Below are 13,810 nucleotides of genomic sequence, written 5' to 3' on the forward strand. Positions count from 1 at the left end.
GCGCGGATATCACCGTACGTTTCATTTCCTTTGTGTGTTTACATCTGTAAAGACCACAAAATGGCTCCTACTAAGCGACAAGGATCCGGTTCATGAAAAGACGCAATCTCTCCATCCGCACACGGATTACTACCGTATTTCACAGCAACTGATATTCCTGTGAACCGCACTGTGGAACGGGAGCACGTACGGTGAATATTCGCACCACAGGGAATGAGAAGTCGTCCTTCACTGTGGTTCTAGCTTGCCATGCTAATGGCCAGAAACTTCCACCCATGGTGATATTCAAAAGGAAGACCTTGCCAAAAGAGACCTTTCCAGCCGGCGTCATCATAAAAGCTAACTCGAAGGGATGGATGAAGAAAAGATGAGCGAGTGGTTAAGGTAAGTTTAAGTTTACGCGAAGAGGCCGGGTGGCTTTTTTCACGCAGCTCTGTCCATGTTGATATACGTATGTTTGTGATTGCACATTTGCGTACATTTTGGGAGTGAACAGAGTTGTTAGAACGCTGGTTTTTAATATATTATTAAAGTTTGACTGACCTATCTGACTGTTTTTTTGCATTCCTTTAGCGCAGTTAGATGCGGCTTACAACACCGGGCGGCTTATAGGTGGACAAAGTTTTGAAATATGCCGTTCATTGAAGGCGCGGCTTTTAACCCAGGGCGCCTTATGGTGCGGAAAATACGGTATATGGTTCAGTCCCAACAATATTTACATCTTGTGTTCATTTCACATCCACAGGTGTCACATTGATCAGTGTTATTATCTACAGGAAAATAGGATATAGGATATACATTTATGAAAATAATTAAACATGTTTAGTATTGTTTACTCATATTTGAAAATAGGAAATAATAATAATGTGAGGACACTGACATATTGCATGAAACAAGTGTGAAAATATTTACCTTCAAGATTGTTACACCACTGACAATATTGAGACTACATAAGAACTTAATATTACAAAATAGTATTACCGTATTTTCCGCACCATAAGCCGCCCTGGGTTATAAGCTGCGCCTTCAATGAACGGCATATTTCAAAACTTTGTCCACCTATAAGCCGCCCCGTGTTATAAGCCGCATCTAACTGCGCTAAAGGAATGTCAAAAAAACAGTCAGATAGGTCAGTCAAACTTTAATAATATATTAAAAACCAGCGTGATGTGGGCGCGCATGGAGTCGTATATCAACATGGACGGAGCTGCGTGAAAAAAGCCACCCGGCCTCTTCGCGTAAACGTACCTTAACCACTCGCTCATCTTTTCTTCATCCATCCATCCCTTCGAGTTAGCTTTTATGATGACGCCGGCTGGAAAGGTCTCTTTTGGCAAGGTCTTCCTTTTGAATATCACCATGGGTGGAAGTTTCTGGCCATTAGCATGGCAAGCTAGAACCACAGTGAAGGATGACTTCTCATTCCCTGTGGTGCGAATATTCACCGTACGTGCTCCCGTTGTATCCACAGTGCGGTTCACAGGAATATCAAAAGTCAGTGGAACCTCGTCCATGTTGATAATGTTCTCTGGCCGGATCTTTTTTTCAGCTATCTTGTTTTTACAATATGCACGGAAAGTAGCCAGCTTTTCTTGAAAGTCTTTAGGCAGTTGCTGTGAAATAGTAGTCCGTGTGCGGATGGAGAGATTGCGTCTTTTCATGAACCGGAAACCTGTCGCTTAGTAGGAGCCATTTTGTGGTCTTTACAGATGTAAACACACAAAGGAAATGAAACGTAATATCCGCGCGCTTCTTCTTCTTCTACGGGGGCGGGTGGTTGCTTACAGTAGAAGAAGAAGCGCTTCCTCTTCTATGGGGGCGGGTGCTTACCTTGGCGGTTGCTTGCGTAGAAGAAAAAGCACTTCCTCTTCTACGGGGAAAAAAGATGGCGGCTGTTTACCGTAGTTGCGAGACCGAAACTTTATGAAAATGAATCTTAATATTAATCGATATATAAAGCGCACCGGGTTATAAGCCGCACTGTCAGCTTTTGAGTAAATTTGTGGTTTTTAGGTGCGGCTAATAGTGCGGAAAATACGGTATATGCAAATTTATTTCAAATAAATTGTTAACTGGAATCAATAATGCGACTCTTTGAATTTCTGTAATTTCATAATATATTTTCACGTGGCTTTTTATTTTTAGAAAAGCCCATTTATATTTCGCAAAGCCAATAATTGGTTAATATTTAAAACAAACATGCGTATTTCGCAAGCAAATATTTTTTAGCTCACCTCATTATTAACAACCCTGTCTGCAACTGAAGTGGGTTGTTTGGGTGGATCTTTCCTCTCCACGTCTACGGCAGTTGTCGATGTAAACAAAGGATGAAGTCCGTAAGGTTTGCTCACTTTCGGTTGACATCCAAAAGTACCAGCTAGTGAAAAGTTCGTTTCCCTTGCTTCAAGTTGCTTCATATGTTTTTGGCGTTTCGCGTGTACTTCCAAAGCCTTGAAACCTCGTGATCCATAGTCAATATTATCATGACACCACGTGCACAAAACCTTACGATCGATTTTCCGAATAAAATCACAGAACAAAGTCGTAACGTCCTTCTTCCCAACAGTATCAGTGATTTCCCTTTCCATCCAGTCCCATCGAAACTTATTTTTGACATGTTTATCAATTTCTTTTACTCGTAAAGCGTCCTTTCTCTCGAGAACCGACATCGTTTACATATGGAATATGGCGGTAATAACCATTAACGTCATCATTCATAACAGATGTCCTGATTGGTCACAAGGAACATATCGACCAATCAACTACGGCGTAATATAAACTACGTCTCGAATCTTGATTTAGGGTCGGAAAAAAACCCGGAAAAACGGGAGATTTCCCCCCCCCGAGATTAAAAAAAGACGGAATTCCGACTTTAGACGGAAAAATCACATGCCTGTTTCTGTTATTAATATTTGTGGCTCCTATATTACCGTATTTTCCGCACTATAAGGCGCACCTAAAAACCACAAATTTTCTCAAAAGCTGACAGTGCGCCTTATAACCCGGTGCGCTTTATATATGGATAAATATTAAGATTCATTTTCATAAAGTTTAGGTCTCGCAACTACGGTAAACAGCCGCCATCTTTTTTCCCCGTAGAAGAAGCGCGCGGTGCATGCTGGGATATGTGACGTTTCATTTCCATTTGTGTGTTTATGTAAAGACCCCAAAATGGCTCCTATTAAGTGTGTTGTCTGTCTAATTATAAATAATGCAGACGAGGCGTGTTAACTGAGTTCTCAACGTTTACTCACAGCGTGCTCATAACCACATTCTAACTGCCAGCATACAACGCTTCTCAGGGCTACCGCGCATGCTCGTAACTATCGTTGCATGCTGGGTAGTGTAGTTGTTATATTTGCTAGCTCATAACAGCACATTGAGAGACACGCTTACGCGCTTAATTCAATACTCGCCGTCATTCCGGGTGGATTGACAAAAGACCTCCAGCCGCTAGATATTGGTGTCAACAGGGCATTCGAAGCTAGACTGCTAACTGCGTGGGAACAGTGGATGACAGAAGGCGAACACACGTGACGTTCACCAAGACAGGGAGACGGAGACAGCGCCAGACAACATTTTGGATCCCACATTCGCCCAACTTTTCAATTCGGACAACGAAGGAGAATAATTCGAGGGATTTATGAATGAAGAATAACTTCAGAAAGTGAGCGCTATGTTTATTTTGTGTGTTGTGACATTAACGTTCGAGCAACATTATGTTGCTATTGCTCTGCACTATTTTGAATTTTACTATGTTTGTGATTGCACATTTGCGTACATTTTGGGAGTGAACAGAGTTGTTAGAACGCTGGTTTTTAATATATTATTAAAGTTTGACTGACCTATCTGACTGTTTTTTGACATTCCTTTAGCGCAGTTAGATGCGGCTTACAACACCGGGCGGCTTATAGGTGGACAAAGTTTTGAAATATGCCGTTCATTGAAGGCGCGGCTTTTAACCCAGGGCGCCTTATGGTGCGGAAAATACGGTATATATCAATATAGAGTCTGCAGGGATACAGTCCGTAAGCACACATGATTCTATTTTTTATGACGAGCCACACAGTTTTTTTGACCTTACTCTTACTTTTTCTAACTCTTTCTTACTGTAACAAACGCGCTTTATTTTGCCGTTCATTTGTTCCCACGTCGTTATAGTTCTCCGTTTTTGAAGGATTAAGTTCACAAGTAAACGATACAAAACGAAGAGGAGCTTCTGGAGTTTTGTCTTGTTTTTGGAGAAAGTAGAGGAGCGTCAAGCTAAGGCTTCATTAAGAATCTACAGACCTGATCGATGTACTCCAGGAGATCCAGGGCCTTCTTGAAGTCGTATTCGTTGGCCCGCCGGTTGTCGTCACTGACGTACAGCTGCACGGACAAGTTGGGGTTGAAGCAGGGTGAGAGCTGCACCAAGACACAGGGGGGGGGAAGGGGCGGACTCACCTGGACCAGCTTGTAGGCGCTGAGCACCGGCATGGTGTCCGGGTTCTGCTGCTTGTCCTCCAGGAGCTGCCTAGGCAGCGTCTCCTGGTGCAACAGGAAGCGCTCCTGCTGCACCATGTCTGCCGGGACACATTGACAAAGTCAGCTTGGACCGGAACCGATATTATCGGCCAATAAATGCTTTTAATCTTTTTTTAAATAGTTGTACCTTTTAGTTACCTACTTTTACTTACTTGTGACCTTTACTCTCTGTTTACCTACTTTCTTTTTTTTTTTTTTTACTTTACCTATTTTTGTTCTTTTTTAAAAAAAAATTAGATAATTTTACCTTGTTACATAATTTTTTACCTTCCTTTTTACTTTCTAGTTAAATACTTTTAACCTTTTTTGAACCTACTTGTGACATTTACCTACTGTTTACCTACTTTTATTTTCTTTTACTTTCCATTTACCTATTTTGTCCTTTTTTTAGCTTCTTTAGACTTCTAGTTATCTACTTTTACCTGGTTTTTTTAACCTACTTGTGGCCTTCTAGTTACCTACTTTTACATACTGTACTTTTGATTTTTTTTACCTTCTAGTTACCTACTTTTAACCTTTTTTTAACCTACTTGTGACCTTTATTTACCTACAGTTTACCTACTTTTAATCTTTTTTTTTACTTTCTTTTGACCTATTTTTGTCTTTTTTTAAAAAAAATAGTTTTTCCTTGTAGTTACCTACTTTTACCTTCTAGTTATGTCCGATAATGGCTTTTTTGCCGATATCCGATATTCCGATATTGTCCAACTCTTAATTACCGATATCAAGTGATACCGATATATACAGTCGTGGAATGAACACATTATCGGTTTCAAAAAGTAAAATGTATGACTTTTTAAAACGCACGTACACGGACGTAGGAAGAAGTATCAATCAATCAATCAATGTTTATTTATATAGCCCTAAATCACAAGTGTCTCAAAGGGCTGCACAAGCCACAACGACATCCTCGGTACAAAGCCCACATACGGGCAAGGAAAAACTCACCCCAGTGGGACGTCGATGTGAATGACTATGAGAAACCTTGGAGAGGACCGCATATGTGGGTATCCCCCCCCTCTAGGGAGACCGAATGCAATGGATGTCGAGTGGGTCTAACATAATATTGTGAGAGTCCAGTCCATAGTGGATCCAGCATAACAGTAAGAGTCCAGTCCACAGTGGGGTCAGCAGGAAACCATCCCGAGCGGAGACGGGTCAGCAGCGCAGAGATGTTCCCAACCAATATACAGGCGAGCGGTCCACCCCGGGTCCCGACCCCGGACAGCCAGTACCCCATCCATGGCCACCGGATCTGTGTGTCTTCCCCTTCACAAGGGATAGGGGGGAGCAGAGGAGAAAAGAAAAGAAACGGCAGATCAACTGGTCTAAAAAAAGGGGGGCTATTCAAAGGCTAGAGTATACAAATGAGTTTTGAGATGGGACTTAAATGTTTCTACTGAGGTAGCATCTCTAATTGTAACCAGGAGGGCATTCCATAGTGCTGGAGCCCGAATAGAAAACGCTCTACAGCCCGCAGACTTTTTTTGGGCTCTGGGAATCACTAATAAGCCGGAGTTCTTTGAACGCAGATTTCTTGCCGGGACATATGGTACAATACAATCGGTAAGATAGGCTGGAGCTAGACCGTGTAGTATTTTATACGTAAGTAGTAAAACCTTAAAGTCGCATCTTAAGTGCACAGGAAGCCAGTGCAGGTGAGCCAGTATAGGTATATATATATATGTATATAAAGGTATATACAGTATAGGCGTAATATGATCAAACTTTCTTGTTCTTGTCAAAAGTCTAGCAGCCGCATTTTGTACCAACTGTAATCTTTTAATGCTAGACATAGGGAGACCCGAAAATAATACGTTACAGTAATCGAGACGAGACGTAACGAACGCATGAATAATGACCTCAGCGTCGCTAGTGGACAAAATGGAACGAATTTTAGCGATATTACGGAGATGAAAGAAGGCCGTTTTAGTAACACTCTTAATGTGTGACTCAAAGGAGAGAGTTGGGTGGAAGATAATACCCAGATTCTTTACTGATTCGCCTTGTGTAATTGTTTGGTTGTCAAATGTTAAGGTGGTATTATCAAATAAATGTCGGTGTTTAGCAGGACCGATAATCAGCATTTCCGTTTTCTTAGTGTTGAGTTGCAAGAAGTTAGCGGACATCCATTGTTTAATTTCATTAAGACACGCCTCCAGCTGACTACAATCCGGCGTGTTGGTCAGCTTTAGGGGCATGTAGAGTTGGGTAGTACCGTATTTTTCGGAGTATAAGTTGCGCCGGCCGAAAATGCATAATAAAGAAGGAAAAAAAACATATATAAGTCGCATTTTTTGGGGGAAATGTATTTGATAAAAGCCAACACCAAAAATAGACATTTGAAAGGTAATTTAAAATAAAGAATAGTGAACAACAGGCTGAATAAGTGTACGTTATATGAGGCATAAATAACCAACTGGTATGTTAACGTAACATATTATGGTAAGAGTCATTCAAATAACTATAACATATAGAACATGCTATACGTTTACCAAACAATCTGTCACTCCCAGAGGTGGGTAGAGTAGCCAGAATTTGTACTCAAGTAAGAGTACTGTTACTTTAGAGATTTAATACTCAAGTAAAAGTAAGGAGTAATCACACAAATATTTACTTGAGTAAAAGTAAAAAGTATGTTGTGAAAAAACTACTCAAGTACTGAGTAACTAATGAGTAACATACACACACATATCATATATATATATATATATATATATATATATATATATATATACATACATTGATATATACAGTATATAATTTATATTTATTTATTTTGCCGTTTTTGTTTACATGTTAAAGGTGTTTTAATGAATATACATGCATGTTTAACACATATAGATTCCTTTCTTTCATGAAGACAAGAATATAAGTTGGTGTATTACCTGATTCTGATGACTTGCATTGATTGTAATCAGACAGTAGTGATGATAACGTCCACATTTTCGAATGGAAGAGGAAAAAAAAGTCTTCCTTTCTGTCTAATACCACATGAAAGTGGTTGGTTTTTGGCATCTTATTTGTCCAGCTTCCATATTCGTTTTTATACACTTTACAAGAAATACATTGGCGGCAAACTCCGTAGCTTGCTAGCTTGTTTGCGCTGGCTTTCGGAGGCTCTTATTTTGAAAGCGCAGGTGCGATGGAGCGGCACTTTTATTGTGAAGACAGGAACTGTGCAGTCAGGCTTTTTGACGGGAAGTACATTTTTGATTGATTGATTGGAACTTTTATTAGTAGATTGCACAGTACAGTACATATTCCGTACAATTGACCACTAAATGGTAAGACCCCAATAAGTTTTTCAACTTGTTTAAGTCAGGTCATGTGACCGCCTGGCTCTGTTTGATTGGTCCAACGTCACCAGTGACTGCATCTGATTGGTGGAACGGAGTGAACGTCACCAGTGACTGTATTTGTTGAAACGCAGGCACTATGAAGGTCTGTCTGACAAACCAAAACAAACAAAGCGTGCATTAACAGATCGATAAAAATTAGTAGCGAGTAGCGAGCTGAATGTAGATAAAAGTAGCGGAGTAAAAGTAGCGTTTCTTCTCTATAAATATACTCAAGTAAAAGTAAAAGTATGTTGCATTAAAACTACTCTTAGAAGTACAATTTATCCCAAAAGTTACTCAAGTAGATGTAATGGAGTAAATGTAGCGCGTTACTACCCACCTCTGGTCACTCCTAATCGCTAAATCCCATGAAATCTTATACGTCTAGTCAGGGGCGTCACTAGCTTTTAAGGACAGGGGGGGCTTAGCCCCCAGGAGATGCACAGGATGCGAGCGAACGTTACGCGCAAGCACAAAACTTCACAAACGGCAAACAAAGACTTAGAAATTATTCATTGTTATTATTATTATTTTAAAAAAATGCACGGGACGAAATGAAATGCTCCCCGGGACGATGGCTTTTAACCATTTTTTTTCTTTTTATGTATTTATTCATTTTACATTTTATATTAAATGTCTTGGTTTTTCCTCCCTCTGAAAATCCTATGAAATGTTTAACAAGCCATCCTATAATAATACAACAGCTATTAATGTAACAATACAATAAAACAAATATATTTAATGATGTTTTTTCCATTATTTTAACAATAGGCTAATGTATATTACTTTATATAGATTCTACAAGAAACACAAAACTTAAACACTATATTATTTACAATTGCACACACAAGGTTTTGTGCAGCTTCACTCATTGTAAAGGAAGATAATGTGCTTCGTACACCTGCAGGACCGCAAGCAAGGTCGCAGAGAAAATGCGGACTGGAATTTGAGTGATGTGGGCATTTTCTATATGAACAAGTGGAATGGATTGGATACCGACGCACTAAAGGGGCTCTCTACCTTACGCTACGAAGTGAGGGGAAACTGAGTGAATAATAACAGGTTATATGATTATTTATTTAAACTCATATTCGGGCCACTTTTTAATGAATATGTCGGCATGTATTTGTAAAAAAAACAAAAAAACACCAAATTATTTAGGGGGGCTTAAGAATATTTTAGGGGGGCTTGAGCCCCCCTAAAATAGGCCTAACAACGCCAATGCGTCTAGTCTCTTATATAATATTATTTGATATTTTACGCTAATGTGTTAATCATTTCACACGTAAGTCGCTCCTGAGTATAAGTCGCACCCCCAGCCAAACTATGAAAAAAAACTGCGACTTATAGTCCGAAAAATACGGTACTTCAAAAACACTGTCTATTTTAACACAAATGCATTGCTATTTTTTAAGAATCTGTTGCGAAAACGTCAAAGATCCTCTATCTGTTGCTGTTTTTAAAAATGTACCTCAAAAATGCCAGTGAACAATCCTAAATGTGACAGGAAGTCTGTACATTTTTTAAAAGAATCTACAGTACTGCAACAACCCTGGTCAGAAATTGTCGATGTGTTGCTATTTTTTAAAAATCTATTCTAAAAACCCCAGTCAAAGATCCTCTATATGTTGCTGTTTTTCAGAATACACCGCAAGAAAGGCATGTAACAGTTCTTAAGTGTAAGGGAAATGTACTTGTATCTTTATTCCATAACTTGAGTTGATTTATTTTGGAAAACCTTGTTACATTGTTTAATGCATCCAGCGGGGCATCACAACAAAATTAGGCATCATAATGTGTTCATTCCACGACTGTATATATCGGTATCGCTTGATATCGGTAATTAAGAGTTGGACAATATCGGAATATCGGATATCGGCAAAAAAGCCATTATCGGACATACCGGTAACTAGAAGGTAAAAGTAGGTAACTACAAGGGAAAACTATCTAAAAAAAAAAGATAAAAATAGGTCAAAAGAAAGTAAAAAAAAAAAGTAGGTAAACAGTAGGTAAATAAAGGTCACAAGTAGGTTAAAAAAAAGGTTAAAAGTAGGTAACTAGAAGGTAAAAAAAAATCAAAAGTATAGTATGTAAAAGTAGGTAACTAGAAGGCCACAAGTAGGTTAAAAAAACAGGTAAAAGTAGATAACTAGAAGGCTAAAGAAGCTAAAAAAAAAAAGGACAAAATAGGTAAATGGAAAGTAAAAGAAAATAATAGTAGGTAAACAGTAGGTAAATGTCACAAGTAGGTTCAAAAAAGGTTAAAAGTATTTAACTAGAAAGTAAAAAGGAAGGTAAAAAATTATGTAACAAGAAGGTAAAATTATCTAAAAAAATAATAAAAAAAGAACAAAAATAGGTAAAGAAAACAAAAAGTAGATAAACAGAGAGTAAAGGTCACAAGTAAGTAAAAGTAGGTAACTAGAAGGTTCAACTATGTAAAAAAAGATTAAAAGTAGGTAAACAGTAAGTAAATAAAGGTCACAAGTAGGTCAAAAAAAAAAGGTTAAAAGTAGGTAACTAGAAGGCAAAAAAGATCAAAAGTACAGTATGTAAAAGTAGGTAACTAGAAGGTCACAAGTAGGTTAAGAAAACAGGTAAAAGTAGATAACTAGAAGGCTAAAGAAGCTAAAAAAAAAAGGACAAAATAGGTAAATGGAAAGTAAAAGAAAATAAAAGTAGGTAAACAGTAGGTAAATGTCACAAGTAGGTTCAAAAAAGGTTAAAAGTATTTAACTAGAAAGTAAAAAGGAAGGTAAAAAATTATGTAACAAGAAGGTAAAATTATCTAAAAAAATAATAAAAAAAGAACAAAAATAGGTAAAGAAAACAAAAAGTAGGTAAACAGAGAGTAAAGGTCTCAAGTAAGTAAAAGTAGGTAACTAGAAGGTTCACCTATGTAAAAAAAGATTAAAAGTAGGTAAACAGTAGGTAAATAAAGGCCACAAGGCTAAAAAAAGGTTACAAGTCGGTAACGAGAAGGTAAAAAAGATAAAAAGTACAATATTTTAAAGTAGGTAACTAAAAGGTTAAAATGAGATACAAAGTACAGTACGTAAAAGGAGGTACATACAAGATAAAAGTAGGTAACTCGAAGGTCACAAATAGGTTAAAAAAAGGTAACTAGAAGGCAAAAAAGTAGCTAAAAGGACAAAATAGGTAAATAGAAAGTAAAAAAAAAAAAGATTGAAAGTAGGTAAACAGTAGGTAAATAAAAATCAAAAGTAGGTTAACAAAAGGTAAGAAGAAGGTAAATAGAAGATAAAAGTAGTAAGTAAAAGGAAGTAATTAGAAGATAAAAGTAGGTTAAAAAAAAAGCCATTATCGGACAACTCTAACGGTTACCTTCCACCCGCTTGGCCAGCTCGTCTTCCGGAAGGTCGGACGCCAACGCCGCCAGCTTGCTGAGAGCCAGCAGAGTCTTCTTCTTGGCGAAGTAGCGCGTCTCCGCGTGGGCCTGCCTGGACAGAGTCCTGTGGGCCTGCGGGACACGCGGACAGGAGCCGTGAGAACTTGTAGCGGCGGCGAGGAAGGCGAGCGGAGGACGTACGCTCTGGTAGTCGTGCACGTGGATGTGGTGCAGCCAGCTGAGGTGCTGGTGGGCCTGCAGGAAGCCCGCCAGCTCTTGGTGCTGCGCGGCCGGCTGGGACAGGAGCTTCCCTCGCTTCCCTTTCTCCATGTACCAGCGGAACAGGAATTCTGCAAAGTTCTGACAGGCCCGTTGAGGCGTGTCAGCTGACAGCGGGTCTTCACGGGACAAAGAGAGTTAGACGGGATACCTGCTGGGCAAACTTGCTCATGTAGTGCTGCAGGCGGCTCTGGTTGTCCGTCAGCTCGCACATCTGGACCAGCATGTCAAAGTCACAGTACTTCTCTGCCAGCGCCGACACCCACTGGTACTGACCCAGTTCCACTGCAACACACACCGCCAGTCGCCATGACAACACGCCAGTGTCGCCGCACACTCACGGTTACAAGTAGGTAACGACAAGGTGAGAGTAGGTAACTAGAAGGTAAGAGTATGTGACTAGAATATAAGTGTAGGTAACTAGAAGGTAAGATTATGTGACTAGAAGGTAAGAGTATGTGACTAGAAGGTAAGTGTAGGTAACTAGAAGGTAAGAGTTGTGACTAGAATGTAAGAGTAGTTAACTAGAAGGTAAGAGTATGTGACTAGAAGGTAAGTGTAGGTAACTAGAAGGTAAGAGTTTTGACTAGAATGTAAGAGTAGTTAACTAGAAGGTAAGAGTATGTGACTAGAAGGTAAGTGTGGGTAACTAGAAGGTAAGAGTTGTGACTAGAATGTAAGAGTAGTGAACTAGAAGGTAAGAGTAGTTAACTAGAAGGTAAAAGTATGTGACTAGAAGGTAAGAGTATGTGACTAGAAGGTAAGAGTAGTTAACTAGAAGGTAAATAAGGTAAGTGTATGTGACTAGAAGGTAAGAGTAGGTGACTAGAAGGTAAGAGTATGTGACTAGAAGGTAAGAGTAGGTAACTTGAAGGTAAGAGTAGGTGACTAGAAGGTAAGAGTAGGTAACTAGAAGGTAAGAGTAGGTGACTAGAAGGTAAGAGTATGTGACTAGAAGGTAAGTGTAGGTAACTAGAAGTTAGGAGTATGTGACTAGAAGGTAAGAGTATGTAACTAGAAGGTAAGAGTAGGTGACTAGAAGGTAAGAGTATGTGACTAGAAGGTAAGAGTATGTGACTACAAGGTAAGAGTAGGTAACTAGAAGGTAAGAGTAGGTGACTAGAAGGTAAGAGTATGTGACTAGAAGGTAAGTGTAGGTAACTAGAAGGTAGGAGTATGAAACTAGAAGGTAAGAGTATGTAACTAGAAGGTAAGAGTAGTTAACTAGAAGGTAAATGTAGGTAAGTGTATGTGACTAGAAGGTAAGTGTAAGTAACTTGAAGGTAAGTGTATGTGACTAGAAGGTAAGTGTAGGTAACTACAAGGTAAGAGTATGTGACTAGAAGGTAAGAGTAGGTGACCAGAATGTAAGAGTAGTTAACTAGAAGGTAAGAGTAGTTAACTAGAAGGTAAGAGTATGTGACTAGAAGGTAAGTGTAGGTAACTAGAAGGTAAGAGTTGTGACTAGAATGTAAGAGTAGTTAACTAGAAGGGAAGAGTATGTGACTAGAAGGTAAGTGTAGGTAACTAGAAGGTAAGAGTTTTGACTAGAATGTAAGAGTAGTTAACTAGAAGGTAAGAGTATGTGACTAGAAGGTAAGTGTAGGTAACTAGAAGGTAAGAGTTGTGACTAGAATGTAAGAGTAGTGAACTAGAATGTAAGAGTAGTTAACTAGAAGGTAAAAGTATGTGACTAGAAGGTAAGAGTATGTGACTAGAAGGTAAGAGTAGTTAACTAGAAGGTAAATAAGGTAAGTGTATGTGACTAGAAGGTAAGTGTAGGTAACTAGAAGGTAAGAGTTGTGACTAGAATGTAAGAGTAGTTAACTAGAAGGTAGGAGTATGTGACTAGAAGGTAAGAGTATGTAACTAGAAGGTAAGAGTAGGTGACTAGAAGGTAAGAGTATGTGACTAGAAGGTAAGTGTAGGTAACTAGAAGGTAAGAGTAGGTGACTAGAAGGTAAGAGTATGTGACTAGAAGGTAAGAGTATGTGACTAGAAGGTAAGTGTAGGTAACTAAAAGGTAAGAGTATGTGACTAGAAGGTAAGTGTAGGTAACTAGAAGGTAAGAGTTGTGACTAGAATGTAAGAGTAGTTAATGAGAAGGTAAAAGTATGTGACTAGAAGGTAAGAGTATGTGACTAGAAGGTAAGTGTAGGTAACTAGAAGGTAGGAGTATGTGACTAGAAGGTAAGAGTATGTAACTAGAAGGTAAGAGTAGGTGACTAGAAGGTAAGAGTATGTGACTAGAAGGTAAGAGTATGTGACTACAAGGTAAGAGTAGGTAACTAGAAGGTAAGAGTAGGTGACTAGA

The 13,810-nt window shown here is 39.0% G+C and overlaps 1 protein-coding gene across 1 annotated transcript in view; it reads right to left on the bottom strand.

The window, feature by feature from the left end:
- The window catches only part of nup133 (nucleoporin 133), a 65,858-nt gene that overhangs the window by 6,259 nt on the left and 45,789 nt on the right, over positions 1-13,810 (bottom strand). The window contains exons 18-22 of the mRNA XM_061984597.2: positions 11,648-11,781; positions 11,419-11,577; positions 11,214-11,349; positions 4,447-4,565; positions 4,291-4,371 (exon numbers count right to left, since the gene is read on the bottom strand). Coding sequence (XP_061840581.2) covers positions 4,291-4,371; positions 4,447-4,565; positions 11,214-11,349; positions 11,419-11,577; positions 11,648-11,781 — 629 coding nt within the window. The remainder of the gene's footprint in view (positions 1-4,290; positions 4,372-4,446; positions 4,566-11,213; positions 11,350-11,418; positions 11,578-11,647; positions 11,782-13,810) is intronic.

This window comes from Nerophis lumbriciformis, linkage group LG25 (assembly GCF_033978685.3).
Source record: "Nerophis lumbriciformis linkage group LG25, RoL_Nlum_v2.1, whole genome shotgun sequence".
Taxonomy (NCBI): domain Eukaryota; kingdom Metazoa; phylum Chordata; class Actinopteri; order Syngnathiformes; family Syngnathidae; genus Nerophis; species Nerophis lumbriciformis.